The sequence below is a fragment of the Bombus pyrosoma genome, linkage group LG3 (genome assembly GCF_014825855.1).
Source record: "Bombus pyrosoma isolate SC7728 linkage group LG3, ASM1482585v1, whole genome shotgun sequence".
NCBI classification, from domain to species: domain Eukaryota; kingdom Metazoa; phylum Arthropoda; class Insecta; order Hymenoptera; family Apidae; genus Bombus; species Bombus pyrosoma.
In genome coordinates, this window is record NC_057772.1 from 1,790,620 (window position 1) to 1,806,264 (window position 15,645).

The window sequence follows — 15,645 nt, forward strand, 5'->3', positions numbered from 1 at the left end:
AATTCTGCCAACTTGTGTGGCAGTTGCACCGCGACGAATCACAGATTTTGACGGAGATACGCGATTTAACGAAACGATTTCGAAATACCATCGGATAAAGTATCCGTAGAATCGGGACGATCTATTATCGTGCTCTTGTTGTCTAGGTGGTTCGTCTAGTAGAATAATCGAACGTAGGATGTACGTGTGCGCTTACCTGACGACAAATGAGAATGATGGGACGCGAGACTTGGCTGAAGGGACGAGTTAGGGTTGAGCCTCGCTTTCAACAAAAGATTCGCGTCCTCGTTACCGCCCGAGGACGTGCTGGATTCGACGTCGCTGACTCCGCTGTCGGCGGGGCTCGCTGGCAGTGATCCGCTTCCTGTTTCCATGCGATGAAACAAAAATAAAACCATACAAACGTTTCGTTTGGTAGTCGCGTCCAGGTGACTGACCTCGAGGAAAAAAGGGAGCCAAGCATAGATACTAAAACGCGCGCACAGCTGGGCTCGTTGATTTTGCAACGTTTTGCACGCTTCCACTCTACGTACGTTTCCAGCGAATAATTACGCGATAACGCGAAACGAGCGCGGACGGTTTCATCCGCCGATCGAGTTCACGAGTACCGCTGCATGCTGTTTCGGAGGAACCCGGGCGTTCGATGGCTGTGACGAAATTTTGCAAACGAAATTTCACATCGGCGAAACAAACGTATAGGACGGCCGGTAAATGGACCGGATTGGTTGGAATCGAAATTCCGATCACGAAACGGGGTCATAGTTTAAGGTAAGGTAAAACGGCTCGAGAGTGTATCGAGAGTCGGGAACTCGGAGGCGCCATCTGGCCGAATTACCCGCGGTCGCAGGTATTTACGCTCGGTTACTTCGGTCTTTGTGTTTCGCGAACGAATTAAAGTCTCCGAGGTGGTCCAGAGCAGCGAACGACTCGGAGCATCGGTCGCTTTATCGAGCACCGTGCCAGACCGTCGAACGTGTTTTCGCGTGCGCCGTCAATTAAAGGCATCTTTATGCAACGGCCGAAGGTCATCCGGTCATTGGGTATGCATATCGCTCGTGCTTCCCACGGTCTCCTTCTCTCCCTCTCTCTGCTCCGCTCGCAGCCAGACAGCCAGAAACAGACAGAGAAAGCGAACGATCTGAAACCAGTCGTAAAAGGTCCTCTGTGTCGCGCGAGATGTTAGTCCGTCCGTATCCTTTTTCACTGTTCGGCGCCACCTCCGTCATCGACGTCGTCGTCGTCGCGTTACGCAGAGCGTACGTCATAGTCGTATCGAGCGTTACAGATGCAGATCGACTGGTAAATCTATCTCAGGACTAGCAGCGATACTCGTCGACTTTTTCGCCATTTTTTCGATCGATAATTTTGGTGAATCGAGCGGACCAAGCGAGGTACTCGTGAACCGGATCGCACGGAACACGTCGCGAGTACTACACCCGTGTCTGGCTTACGCAACGACACTTTGCGAAGCTTTGCGAATCACGCGCAGGGTTGATAATATAAATATACGCGAGACGCCGTAGCGCGGTATCTTTCCTCTTTTCTTTCGCCGTTCAACGCGTCTTTACACGTTCCATTCTATCCTCCTCTAATTTCTTCTTATCGTTTAGAAGATTGAAATTATTCGGTAGACTCGTAGGAAGCTCGCGTGCGAGCAGGGTAAGAAGGTGGGGGATTTTCGGGCGGTCTCGTGTCGCACAGGTGAGCTCCGGTGGTGAAATCTTGGTTCATCGGCGGACGGGAAGTCGAGAAATCGATATTACCGGTCTGCGCGGCGGCTAAACAGGAATTTTCGCCTTTTTATTGCCAGCTCGTCGTCTCTAACGATTAACGTCAGCGGCGAGGGAATTGCACGCTGTTGGAGCGGACGAGCTAGTCGAGAAACGGCCAATGGGAGCGAGCGTAACGCTTTACTCGCGGCGGCGTGCCCATGAAAAGCGTGGCGAGAGAGGAAAGTCAAACGTTTACCGGCTCGGCTCGGCGCGCCGCGGCCAAGCCACGCCGGAAGTGATTTCCTGTCGGCTGTTTACCAGCCAGCCGTCGATATTGCTTTGTAAATATTATTATTGGCCGAGCAGAGCGCCGTTCCGATGGAAAATCGATGCGCGTACTCTTGTTTTGCGCGGCGAAAAGCGGGGGAAAAAACGAGGAGCGATGGGAAAAATCGCTCGTTTTTCGCCTCGTTACGACCTTGCACGCGATTCCATGCATCTTCCTCGAGCCGCTCGCGCGAATTGATTTCACTTGTTCCAGCTTGCAGGAACGCGCAATCCTCTCCGTTGCTTTCTCCGCGTTTCTATTGTAGTCGCAACTGCGAGGTTTCGACGAAAGCGTGCAATACGTTGCATACCCGTTACAATTACTTTTCATCGATGTAAATTGTTCGCGGGGATCGTTGGAAACTGTTACGGGAATTATATTCGAGCCGTTTAGAAGCCACGTCGATCGATCCCCGTTCGTTTCTTCGGAATTTCTCGCTCTAAAGCAGCGTAACGGAACTGAAAAATCGATAAAATTTGCTAAAAACGTTCTTGGTCGACTTGGCTGTGCAAAGACTCGCGAAGGTAGGTTTGAGATTGACCTGGTGTACTGGTGGTGGCGATCGTGGCAGTGGTGTAGGACGGCTGGCCCATCTGAGCATGGCCGGCCAAGTGGCGGCCGTATCCATTTTGCACCCCTAGACCGTGCTGCTGGGGGTGCTGCGAGAGAATACCGTGCAACAGACGAGTCCCCGTGGTGGTCGTCGTCGTACCGGTCGATCCTGGTTCCGCTTTAACGCTCGCCAGACTCAGTTGTTCCTTCTCGTTCGCATCGTGTGGCTGGACCTCCCTGGTGTCCACTAGAATCACACAATCAACGTGCAGAAAATGTCAGCTATTGTTCCATCGCTATCGAAAAGCAGGCTTTTCGTGTTTTACTTTCACTGTGAAAGCCGAGGGTTCCCTGTCGAAATATACGATTCTTTATCGCAGCAATTACGAGTCGATACTCGTCGAATAACGAAATTCTCCGTTACGCGTCTCTCGACTATCTCAGTCTCGTCGAAGCTCGCGTCAAAGATTCGCAAGTGCCTGGCGACTCGTGCGAGAGTACGCTGCTCGTTATACGCGTTTCTATCGCGATCGATTACGATTCCGGTGAAAACAGATTATACCATTAGACGGTGGGAGCAGTTAAATCGCTTCCTAACGGTAGCCCCGAGAGAAGGCTGAGGAAGCACGGAGGAAAAAAAAAAAAAGAGAGGCATGGGAGGTGTTCTCGAGGGGTATAGCGCGGCGCTGCGGAGAGGAAGTGAAAGCCGGTGTGTCTCTCCTTGACCCACTGCAACGTTTCTACCTTCCTTTCAGGCAGTGCCAACCTCGCGGCTTCATTAAGCAATTTCTCATGGCAGCAGCCGGGGAAAAATCGCCGTGGAAAATCGACCCGAGCCGGCACGCTCGATGACTGCCGGCGAATCGGCCGCGCTGGTTCGCGCTTTCTTCGCCTCGCCACACTCTCGATCTTTCTCCTCTTTCTTTTTTTTTTTTTTTTTCGCTTCAGTTCGGTTCGCTTTCCGACGATCACTTCGGACCATTTATCGGTCTCCCCTCGTAAAACCAGAGGGATCACCACGCGAGCCAGAAAGAAGTGTGTCGACCGCTTTTTATCGCGTTTACCTTTCGGCGCCCACACGCGGTTAAACGCGCGGCGATCGGTTGCGTAATTCACGATATTTGCGCCCCAGACGGGTCTGTCTGCATGTCTGATGAAAATTCAGTGACGAAATTCGAACGAAAACAGGATCGTGTTGTATTATTATATCTTGTCCAATGCTCGTTGTCCATTGCTCGCGGATATTGTACTCTTTGCGCGCTTTCGGCCGTTCTAAACGACGATGTGCTTTCATTAAAATTAATCGCGTTCCAATAACGACTATAATACAACTCACAATACGTTTGTATTATTTTAGAAAACCTTTCGAACGCGTACAGATGGTAACGAACATTTTGTGGAAACTCTATTTCAATCGGTATTTTCGCGTGGAACAGATACGTTCACTTTGCCACGATATTTGATAGAATTTCATTTTCACAGACACTCGTGACTAACCGTACGTTCGAGAATTTTCCATCAAAGATACGAATAAACTTTCGTATCGAGTTTTGTTTCTCCGAAGAGCACCTTCGGGTCTCTGCGGCGCGTCGATAAAGCGGTTCTACCGGTGTAGCAATTTTCCCTGCGAAATTAAATAGTAAAATTGAATCGCCGCGAAATGTAGCGCGCGAGAAAGTCGGGAGAACCGGAAGCAAGGTTGAAATTCTAGCGGACGTAGCCGCGTTTCTCGAGGAAGTCGATCATCGAGAGGCAATCGACGATAAATGGACCTGGGGATCTGCCGACGTCACGGACGGATCCGTGAATTGAATCGGTAATTACGACCGCGTAGATCGAGCCAACGGGTGTGTTTAGCTGTTGGCGAGGTAGTCGAGCAAACGATCGGTTTCTTCTTCTCGCCCGGCAACAGACTGCTGTTTCAGCTCTGGTTGTTTATCGAGCAACAAGAGCAAAAGAGAGAGCAGGCGAGCACAAAGGGAAAAACAGAAGGCGAAAAACTCGAAGGATAAGGGAGGGAATAACGAGAGGAGTCACGGACGTGGAGCAAAACGAGCTGGCTTGTGTTCGTAGTCGTCGTTTTGTGGAACGCGACCGATGGGCCGATATTTGGCCGTCGTAACTTGGAACGTTCGTTCGTACGCGACATCCGCGGTGCATTCTTCGTGTTCGATATACGTCGGTTTCGTATCAGAACGTAAGCTACCGCGAAATCGGATAGACGAGCTTTTACCGACCTGCAAACCGGAGAAAGCTCGCCACCGTTTACTTTTACTGGTTCTACCTGATCGGACGCGAGACGAGCATCGACCATCCGTTTCTAACGAGTCGGTTGCACGGAGGAGGATCGATGTTTGGACGAAAGATGGAAAATTTGTATCTCGAGTATCTCGCAGAGAAGTGAAAAATATTGGCGAATAAAATTTTCTCGACGCGAACGAACGCGAGCCAGGCAAGATCGTATCGTTCGGGTCAGAGTTTAAGGATCCCGTTGACCTCCGTTAACCCCGAAAACACACCCTCGACGAAATCTCTACTTACGAGGGTGCATTTCAGATGCACCTATCCCCGTGACTGGATACGCAGCGAGAACTCGTACGTGCGACCGTTGAATTATTCCTGTCCGCTCGACGTTTTCAATTCGAAACGAAGTTGTAAATAAATGGCTTGTTATCGAGCCACGCTCGTTTTCCCTTTGCCTCGTCGTCCACGTTGTCCGTAATAATATTGATTCGACTCGAATACGTCGACAATTTTGTCCCCGAACCTACAATTTTGCGACGACCGTTTCCTCTTCACAGCCACGGAACATATAGCGGTCAGAGGAAACGAACGATGGGTCGTGAAAAATTATTTCTGCTGCTAACTTCTTGCCAACCCCAAAGCGACCGAGTTAATTTTTCAGCAGGCAACAACGAACGTATCAAACTACCAGGCGAACGAACAAATTCTCCAACCTTGCACAGACAGAATCCTAACTGGTTGCGAATTTCGATGTAATTCAACCGCTCTGTCGAGACTCGTACAAGGAGCGTTAACCGATGCTTAAAAAGTTTCTCAACCCGCGTTCGATTCCGATCCGAGTAAAAGTTGGCGCGTATAAAACACGTTTAAAATACGACACGAGATAACCCGAACGATGGCGAACGGTTAATCGCGTCCGCCGCCCAAGCTCCGATCGAAACGACCGTTTCACGGCGGCGGAAATCTCGAGGATCGTTTTCCGCGATCTTCGAGCGTCTTTGATCGCGTACGGTCGTTGGTATCGGCTCGTTAGCGACGAGTCGAGTTCTCCTGGAGGTTCCGGGGGGCTCGACCTTGCTTGACCTTGACTCGCCCTCGCGTCAGCGGAGAAGGGTGGGTGTCTAGCCGCATCGACCGAACACATCCCCGCTTTCGGCTCGCGTCGTTTCGAGAACCGTGGAATTTTCACCGATGCTTTCGCCTTCCATCTCGTCTATTCCGCGCGTTTCGCCACCGAAACCCGCTTCCGGCGCATCGACGCGTCGATCTTGTTCCGTCGAGTCGAGCTCGTTACCGCGCAATGCCCGACTTCTCCGCATTCTCCGACTATTTTCGACTAGAAGTCGAGGGCTGTTTCTTTCGGCCAATAATCTCGTTCGTTGTATCTAAACGCGCCTGTACCTAGGCTCGTTCGCGCGTGTATACGATGGACGTTTGAAACGGTCGGCGATATCCGTTAAGCATATTCAACGTTATTCAACGTTACAGCTATCGACAAGCAATTCACGTACATTTATATACATACGAGGAAACATAATTCGAGCCATATATATTTAGAATAGAATTCAGCGTTAATTGATTCGACAAGAACGTCGGTAATTTCCGTCGCTAATTGCTGAAACAACAAACTGCAATGTTGACGACTCGTAATTTACAATGTGCGACGATTAAGATACGCGGAAGAATTACCTAAGCGAATCATTAACGTGGAACCATTCAGGTTTCAACGAAAGAAACGCTACACTAATTATTCGTTTCTGTTATATTTCACGAGACACCAACGAGCAACGACTCTCCATCGTCCGATCGCCGATGACAATCTTGAAATTTTTAGATTCCAAAGGATCAAACGCCGATATAAAGAAACGAACGATTCCGTCCGGAGAGCGGACGAACGCGATGACCGCGGATCATACGCAAACGAGCGATTGCACGTCTGTTCCGCTTTCCTCGCTTCCTCGAGGCTGGAAGCGTGTCGACAGACGCACGAAGCGTCGTCGAGAGGATAAGAGCGCTTGGGCGATCGCCTCGATCGAGCGCCGAAACGATTCGGCCGCACACGCGCACGCGCAGTACGTAAGGTCAGCGTTTGCCCGGGCCACGCAACTTTCTCGCCGCGTACACGCACGCACGCACGCACGCTCGCACGCTCGCACACACCATCCGGCCGTGGAGCGCATTGCGTAACGGTAACGACTCTCTCTTTCTATGTGACATCACGCGCGCGCCCCACAAATATGCGCGCGACAAAGGTGGCCGCGCGACCGATTTCCATCGATCCATTCCGTTTCGCCTGGAATTCTGACGAAACGGCCGGTTTAATTGGCCACCGTTCGATGCCGGCCGAAACGAAAGTAAGTTTGACCGGCAATTTTTAATTTGATAGCCAAGCTTTATGGAAACGCTGGTATAAGTATAAGAATGGCGCGATCCACAGAAACATGAAAATCGCGTCGAGCAATTATCGTACAGTGACTAGAAGCGGTACTTGTACGTAATCTTATTTTTCAACGTAAAGAGTTTCTTAACGATCGGACGCCGTGTATTTTGGGATTACGCCGTGTATGAATAACGCGTACGAACAGCTCGCAGTTAATCTCGTTTGCTCGTGCTTTTTGTTCTCGCGCAAACGGTAGGCACCCAGACTCTACTTATTATTGCGTTATTATCGTACTATCCGTACATTTGTATCTAACGATCGTTTCCTCTTCCTCGCAGCGTCGCACGAACGACGATCAATTTATCAAACCTATAGAATTCCTCGTTTCCATTTGCTTTATTGATACAATAGAATCATTCGTAATAGCGATGATCAGATAGTTTCTCGGTATCGTGATATTCTTCCTAGCATCGAGACACGAGATTGCGTTACTTTTGCATCACACCCTGTGCGAACTTTGATCGCTATCTTATTTTATTAGAAAGAGAAGATTCGTCGATCGGGGCAATTTCGCGGTATATACTTTTCCCTAAGATCCGAAGATCGGAGATCCGCGGGGATTGAACTATAGGCGCCTGACATTTCGATGCCACGTTCGCAGCGGCGGAATCCGGCGGGATGACCCGGATAGTTGGATCGCCGCGGTTGCTAACTTCTCGAAGAAGACGAAGAGGAGCGTGGAACCTCGTCGGAAGTTTGAACGTCTCGGCTTTGCTGCGCGCTTCGTCGCTCGTTCACGCCAACCTAAACGAACGTATCCTTGACACGAAGACATCGATCTGTCTCGAAACGAGTTCTCCCACTCGTTGCATATTTTCCACCCTTCCTTGCTCCCCGGGAGACCTTCCTGTTTCTTCTACGAGAAGACTGCGTCTATTTTGTAGGAATCGTTCGAGTTTATGCGGATGGAGAACGTTCGATCGCGGCGAGATTCAGGGAAGAATCGACAGCGACAAACGAGTCGCAGCAACGGCACAAAGAAATTACGGCCGTGAAACGATCGCGATGTTTTCGTGGCGGTCGCAGGTGCAGCTGCACGCAGGTGTGGTCGGCCAAGAATGGAATACCGGCCGTGGAAATCACGCCTCGAAAGTGGCAGTGATTAACCCTTTCTCGACCGCGGCACTGTTCCTTCGAACTTGGAACTTGGTTCTGTCGCGTCGGACGGCAATTTTCGGGAAGACTCCAGCGAAAATCTCGTTTGAAACGTCGCGGCTCGCGGCAGGTCGATTCCTCGAGCAACGAATCGATCGAAGAGCCTCGGAATAACCGCTCGCCGCTTTCTCGAGAAGAGACCATCTGTATAATCGCGTTGCACCTCGATTAATTTCGTTTCGGTGTCGGTATCCCTGGAGAGGTTAATACTCGTTTCGTGCAAGCGAATACAAACACGGTGCAAGTATCCGATTCAAGTTCAAAGTTAGAAAGGCTGGCGATATCGCGTTTGTAAATAGCATTAAAACCGCGTACACAAAAGTGCACGGCGCGGATGAAGAAATACGAGTTATTAACCGTGGATTCTGCTCGAAGCCGATCAACCGAAATGGTTACAGAGTCGAGTGGAATACATGAAACCGCAATCACGAACAGTTCGAAAGAATGAAAAAAAAAAAAAAAGAAAAAAAAATACTTTCAGTCTTTATCTCTTTCGTATTCCCAAAGGTGGTGTTTGGTGTAGCGCAATGCAATCGCGTGGCAGCCAGAACCTTTGATTCGTCGCGGTTGGTTATTGGCTGCGTTATGTAATTTCGTGGCACGCCATACTTTCTCGCTTCGATCCTGCTCTCGACTCTCGATCGAGTCGTGTTGAAAAATGTTACCCGGTTACGGGAGCCGAGGATCAATCTCAAAGCGAAATTGCAGCCAACTGAGCTACTCGCGTTTCCGTTTCTTTAATACGGAATCGTTGGAAGATTTCATTAACGACTTCATTAACATCCGGGCTCGTAATTATTATTCAGATAATCGGTAAAGGCCTCTCTATCTCGTTCTAATTGTAGTTTCGCTTTCTTACACCGACGATTATTATGCACGACAAATGTAATATTTCAATTGTATAAAGTGGATACAGGAAAATCGGCATTAATCGGTATATTTCAGTCACGGCGGACGGTAATTTGTAGGCAACAGCGCGTTCGAATATTTTATACCGACCTTTTTCGCCAACAAATTGGCACTTTCGTGTCGCGCTTTCTACAATTTGTCAATTGTCACTCGAGATTATACTTTGCGCGATCTTTGCCTAATTGCCGTTTCAGTTTGCCGGAGACATCAACATATTGGCTAAGCGCGTCCTTAATGAACGCGCTTTTACAATTTAAGGGTTAGCAAACAGATATCGCGAATTCTGGCGCTATCTTTTCTCCCGCGTGTCGCTATCGTGTCATTTGCGATTTTACAGTTCCTTGTCACTTCGATCTCGTGCTAACGGCAGTTCGATCGTTGACACGCGACTCCTACGCTTCCGCCTTGCGAGAACCAGAAGCGTGATATCGTTATTGATTCTGGATAGTCGGTAATTACGCTGTTTTCTTTCTCGTTTAGCGTGCCAAAAACTGTCCATCTCGAAATTGCAAGGGGAAAACTCGACGCGATACCGTGGCACGAACGTGTTCGCAGAAACAGCACCGGCCTTGGGGTAACCGATCAAACTCCCAGATTCTGTCTTATCCGATTCTATGAACTCCGTCTAATTTTACAGCCGAATTATCGAATCAGGCAAGTTACGTTATATGATCGAAGTAGAAAATGACAAATATTCTAAACAGTTTGCGTAACACGATGGAAGAATGAAACGGTATAGCGGTTGCGGCAAAGCGATCAAAACGAAACGTCTGGAACGATACGATTTTCGAGTCACGTTGCGTTATAGAGGATGAACGTAACGATCACCTCGGTCGAATTCAAAGCCACGTACTTTCATCTTTTCACGAATACGAATAAAAAGCAGGCGACGATTGTACGTAGACGGTAAAATCTCCTCGGCTAATTAAAACGTTCGATGTATTGTTTCTCCGTTGAAAAATTAATGAAACGTTAAAGAACGATGGCAGACAGCTTCGCGACTCGTCGACGATCCGTAATCGACCCACGATCATCCAGCTCGACGACGCGTCGTTAATTAAACGTCGTTAATTAATTCTTGAGGAGTGTAACGGCGAAGGGGGGACGATTCGTCGTGTAACCTCTTGCACCGCGAATTGCCAAAGCCGGAAATTTCGATACCGGAAACGAGGCGGCGGCATGGAGCGGTGCGGCGCGTCTGTGCATGTGCGCGACCCACTTCCTCCGTCGAAACCGAGAGTGCTTCTGCCCGTTCGTGTGCTCGGCCATTCGAGCGTGTGCGTGGCTCTCTGTGCGCTCGTGTGCATGTCACGGCGAGTGGGTGTTTCACGTAAAAGAGCACGGCCGTTATCGCACGGAGGAACGATCGAGAGCGACGAGAGCTGTACTGCCGACCAAACAGGAAACATTCGATTCCACGGAAGTCTCGTTACGCGCGCTTCTCCCTATCCCTATATTCGAAAAACCGTTCTTCCCCCATTTTTTTCCACGTTCGATCACGCGATCCAACACACCGAGCTGCCCGTTTTCACCTTTCGTGTCTATAATCATCGGTTTATAGATTTTCTTTTCTCTCTTCTTTCTCTTTTCTAACCGACTGCTCGTACTTTTCTGTTTCTTGGGAACGGAATTCGCTCGCGATTAGGTTCACGCTCGACGCAGTTGGAGTCGAGTACCGAGATCGGAGAGATCGTCCATTTTTAGGTATTGGCGATCGATAACCGAGATCGAGATTAACACGGTTTGCGCAGAGTGTAAAGAGTTTTGCGTAAAAGGGCGTAGAATGTTGCGAGGAAACTAGTGGCCGATATTGCGATAAAGTTAGTTACGGCACGATGATAGTTTAATAAAAGGGAACAGCGTATAACGTTTACGTAATTATTCAAATGGTGCGTTTCAATGCGAAGATGCAGAAATGTACAAAATACGTAAAGTATTGCTCGTAATACTCGTATTATATAAGGCTTATTTATCGAAACCAAACGAATGCGTTTCAGTGGAACCAGTTTCTTCTTAAGCTTCGTTTCTTTCGTACGTATAAAAACACGAATTTACATAACATTCGTCTAATCGCGGACGCGTAACAGTCGTTTAACTTACGATGCGATAGTTGCGAGCGTACGAAGCTATCGCGTAGCTGCTGCTGCTGCTTCAATCTCGTGCAAATTCGATCGTCGAAAGATCTCCGAAGTAGAAAGGAAGGAAGGAAATATCTGTTTCTGTTTTGTCAGGAAACGAAACGACAGATGGAATTGTCGAAAGAACCGAAAATCGATTTACACGTAGTCGGTCGTGTTAGGCTGAGATCGGAATGCTCGAGCGAAACGAGCACGAAACTGGGAACTTTGCTCGAACGAAAGGGAATTTCACGCGGAAACGCGTTGCCCGCTGAAATCGGTTTCCACGTGGAAATGAATTCCGAGCAAATTGCTCCATCCAGGTGCGTGGGCCGTGCGCTAGCCTATCGCTTTGTAATTCGAGTTACTCAATTCGAAAGGCTGGTGAACGAAGGCAGGAGGTAAAATGTGGGTCAGCGTGCGCGTGCAACCTCTAGAAGGGAGGAAACACGGTCGGGTCCGTATCGAAACATCATCGGGTTCCATTCAACCGGGAAACACGAGGAGCCACCCCTGGCTCGTGTGCAGCCTTGAAAACGCACGACCATCGAGGGATATTCGCAACCTACCTACGCACCCTTCTTCTACTCTCCTCTCTACTTTCCCGACCGTGTTTCACCGTGACATTTCTCTCTTTCCTTCTTCCGCAGAAAGAGGAAACGACCGCGCCGCAACTGCGTCCCTGACCTATTTCCAACGGCTGAATGGTCTGGACGTGGAGCGGCAGCCGCGCACGCTTCTTCATCCGCCATTGTGTTCTAAGGACAGGATCGTTCCAACACGCACACGCCCACTTCCTTCGTGGACCGGTAGAACCGTTCGAGAGAAACGGCAATGGGAACGATTTGTTAAGGTTTCGAAAAAGGTCGACGCGAAGGTAGCAACATCGGCGCAAAGGTTACCGGTGATGATTACCGTAGCGTGGCTGGAAAGTTGACTAACGGCACGCTTCTCTCCGTATCGCTGCGTCATATCCATTCGATTTCTACGCGTCACCATTTTCACCGACGACGCGCTTCTCGAGATGAACACTTGCGAGATACTGACACGCTTGCCGTGCAATTAAATTCGAACGTTTCGATCCGCCTGCTATCCAACGATATCGATCGAGATTCGATCGCGTCCTCGCAACGTCCGCAACGGTCGACTTTGCGATCGCGAACGGTACGCGTGTTCCTGCGCGTGTACGAGGATGTTTCGGCCAGCTGCGTCGCATTAGTCGCACCACGTAGAAAATAATCCACGACGATCCTCGAGCCATCGAGAGAAAGAGAAAGCGACGAGTCGAACCGTTAACCAGCGAGACGTTTGGTCGATGAATAGATCGTTCCACGAGCTTGACTCACAGTGAAAATTCCTTTCTCACGGGGGTGGATACCCTTCGCCGCTGGTTAATGCGTGGCCCGTTAAAAGCCCGTGAAAGAAACTGGGTTATTCGGCGAGGATCGATGTTTCGTTTCTAACGGTACGCGGTTAGCATCCAGGTAAAGGAAAACGTTACAACAAACGAGGGATGACGACGCTGCTGGACCAGATGGTTCTCGATGCTTTTAAGCGTTATCTGGTTCAGAGGTTCCTACGGTTTTCTCGCAGGACGCGTGAAACCTTGTTGCCTGTCCTTTTCGATCGAGAGTACGATCTCTAAGAATCCCAGATAGAAGCATCTACCAGCTAAGCGGCGGAGAAAGCTCGAGAAGAAACACCGTTTCACCTGGAAAACCCTTCCGGTTGGATAAGGCGAGTCGGTCGAGTCGGGTGAAAAGGAACGAAGGACTTCGTTATCGTGGACATTAACAATCCGGTTGGCTTTTTAGGAGCAGACGCCGTTAAAGGCGTGGTTGCGTAACCTAATGGCGAAGAATCTAATTTCTTAATTGCGTAACGCGACTCGAAGCAGTACGTGTCCCGCGCTGGAATTTCGTGGACTTTCTTTTCGCCATCTCCCACTCTGAGAATCGGTCGGTCGGTCGGTCAGTCAGGCCAGAAGTCGAAAACCCCTGCAGACATCGACAGCGGCTAACGTAACACCCGTAATGTAAAATAAGAAGAAAAAGAAAAAAAGGAGGAGGGGGAAGAAAGAACGCGACGGCCGAGTCTGGAAGAGAAAGCGTCGCGACGATTCGTCGAAAAGGTCAGTGGCCAGTTTACGAATCACCGGGTCGAGGTCCACCGCGTTCAGGTCCACGCGGACGTTGGACGGCGTTAATTCGTCGACGATCGAGCGTGAAGAAGCCGGAGCGCGGAGTATGGGGAGAAGGGAAAAAAGATGTCAAGGACGACGGTGGCCAGGAACACACGGAGAACCCGTAGGTAGGACGCGTCGTACGGTCGAGTCAGCTCGAGGAATTGGTCGCAGCGGCGGCATCATGGCCGGGACAAACGACGGAATCTGCTTACCATTTGATTAGAAAATAGTACTCTCGTTTTGCTCGTGCACGGGCTATTGTATAACGAGACCGACAGGCTGGTAACGAGCCTCTCGACGCACGTACGATCGTACGCGGGCAGAACCGTGTGTTCGCCGTTCTGTCCATTACATAACGTTAAGTGCCGTAGCGGTGTCCGCGAGATGATATAATAACGGCGTACACGCGGCCCTTTACGCGTCGTACGTGTGCCTCGCGTAACGGATGGTTAACGGCTAAATTATCGGTCGTTATACTTGGCTAGAATTTTTTCGATCGACGTACGGCTTATCGGTTACGAAGCTCGATACGAGCGTTATCAACAACGCTCCTTCGTCCGTTCGTTCTGTATCGACGTTTCTCGTTCGGATTTCCCGGTGACTTTTACCTGGAAACGCACGCTCGTCTGTCTCTACGGACCCGCAGTCCGATAATCGCGCGACCCGCCGCTCCACGAAGAAAGATAAATCGGTCGGTATTTTCAGTAAGTACGATTTCTAAATAGACCAGCGAGACTCGACGGTATCGCGTTCTACTCGAAAGATCGGCCGAAGCTACTTGACCCTTTTCCCTTTTTCCCGCGTTCATCGAGGCCGCGTTTAGTCGCTCCACCGATGGACGAAGGGGAACAAGAGAAAAAGAGAATGTGAAAAAATAAAGGCGAACCCGATTACGCGATTTCACGTTTGCCCACGCCGTTCTTGCCGGCGAGATGGACGCGAGCAGAGGGACACACTCTACACCTCGTTGCTATAATAGTCTAGGTAGCTCTAGCGTAGGCTCGCCTAGCCCACAACACGCTTTACTATGTAGGTCAGGGCTGGTGCATTCAACGAGCGAGCTGCTCTTCCTCTATGCACCGTTCGCGTAGATACCTATAGCTAGCGATCGAGCCCGCCTCTCCTCTCCTCTCCTCTCCTCTCCTCTCTTCACCACTCTTCTCCTCTCCTCTCCTCTCCTCTCCTCCACAAACCGTGGCGTTCCTTTCCTTCGCTCCGCCGCGCATCTAGCGGGTGTTTCGTTTTGTTCTATTATCACCGGATAGTACGTGGTTATCTAATTTCTAAAATCTCTGTTAGTCTGCAATACAACGTATTAACTTTTGTCTCTCAACTTGGAAAGCACAAAGGATGTAACCTAACAAACACGAAGATGGTAGCCCTCTGGGGATAATCTCAGCCACCTAACGTGATAATCGAACGGCTAAAAGATTCTACCGAATGTCCAAATTGGACAAATTGTGACTGCAAAGTATTAAATTAAAAAAAAAAAAAGAAAAAAGAAACTTGGAAACATCTCAGAGATGGAATTTTATTGGTACGTTCTATCGGTGCATTCGAAGACTGAATGAAACAAAGTTGGTTCGTGATCTATTTAAAGGTGGTTAATTGGGACACCAGAGAGTGGTACCTCGCCACGGCCACTGATCGTCGGACACACTGCGTCTATTATATCCATCGTCGAAATTTGCGATCATCGTTTGTAATCGCCGATACATGTCCCGATCGAACACTGCTGCGTCCTGATATCGCACGTAGTTACAAATATCGAGATCGTTCAATTCCCCCGGAGATTTCGTAGCGTTTTTCTCTCGGCGATGAAACTCGTATTACAGCTGTTAGAAGATAGATGTATGTACATGCGTATTGTACGAGCGAGGAATAAAAGAGACGAAGAAAGACAAAAGGAAAACGCCGCGAGGCGAGCGCATCGCGTTTGCGTCGAACGGTATGAACGTGCGATAAAACAAATTCATCGCTGTTGGAGATGTACGAGCGAATAG

At 49.5% G+C, this 15,645-nt stretch overlaps 1 protein-coding gene across 8 annotated transcripts in view; it reads right to left on the reverse strand.

The window, feature by feature from the left end:
- Positions 1–15,645, reverse strand: part of LOC122565853 (ecdysone-induced protein 74EF) — a 146,558-nt gene that overhangs the window by 26,863 nt on the left and 104,050 nt on the right. For all 8 annotated transcript variants that reach the window (XM_043722274.1, XM_043722280.1, XM_043722278.1 and 5 more), the window contains 2 exons: positions 2,582–2,839; positions 197–364 (listed from right to left, as the gene is read on the reverse strand). In XM_043722274.1, coding sequence (XP_043578209.1) covers positions 197–364; positions 2,582–2,839 — 426 coding nt within the window. The remainder of the gene's footprint in view (positions 1–196; positions 365–2,581; positions 2,840–15,645) is intronic.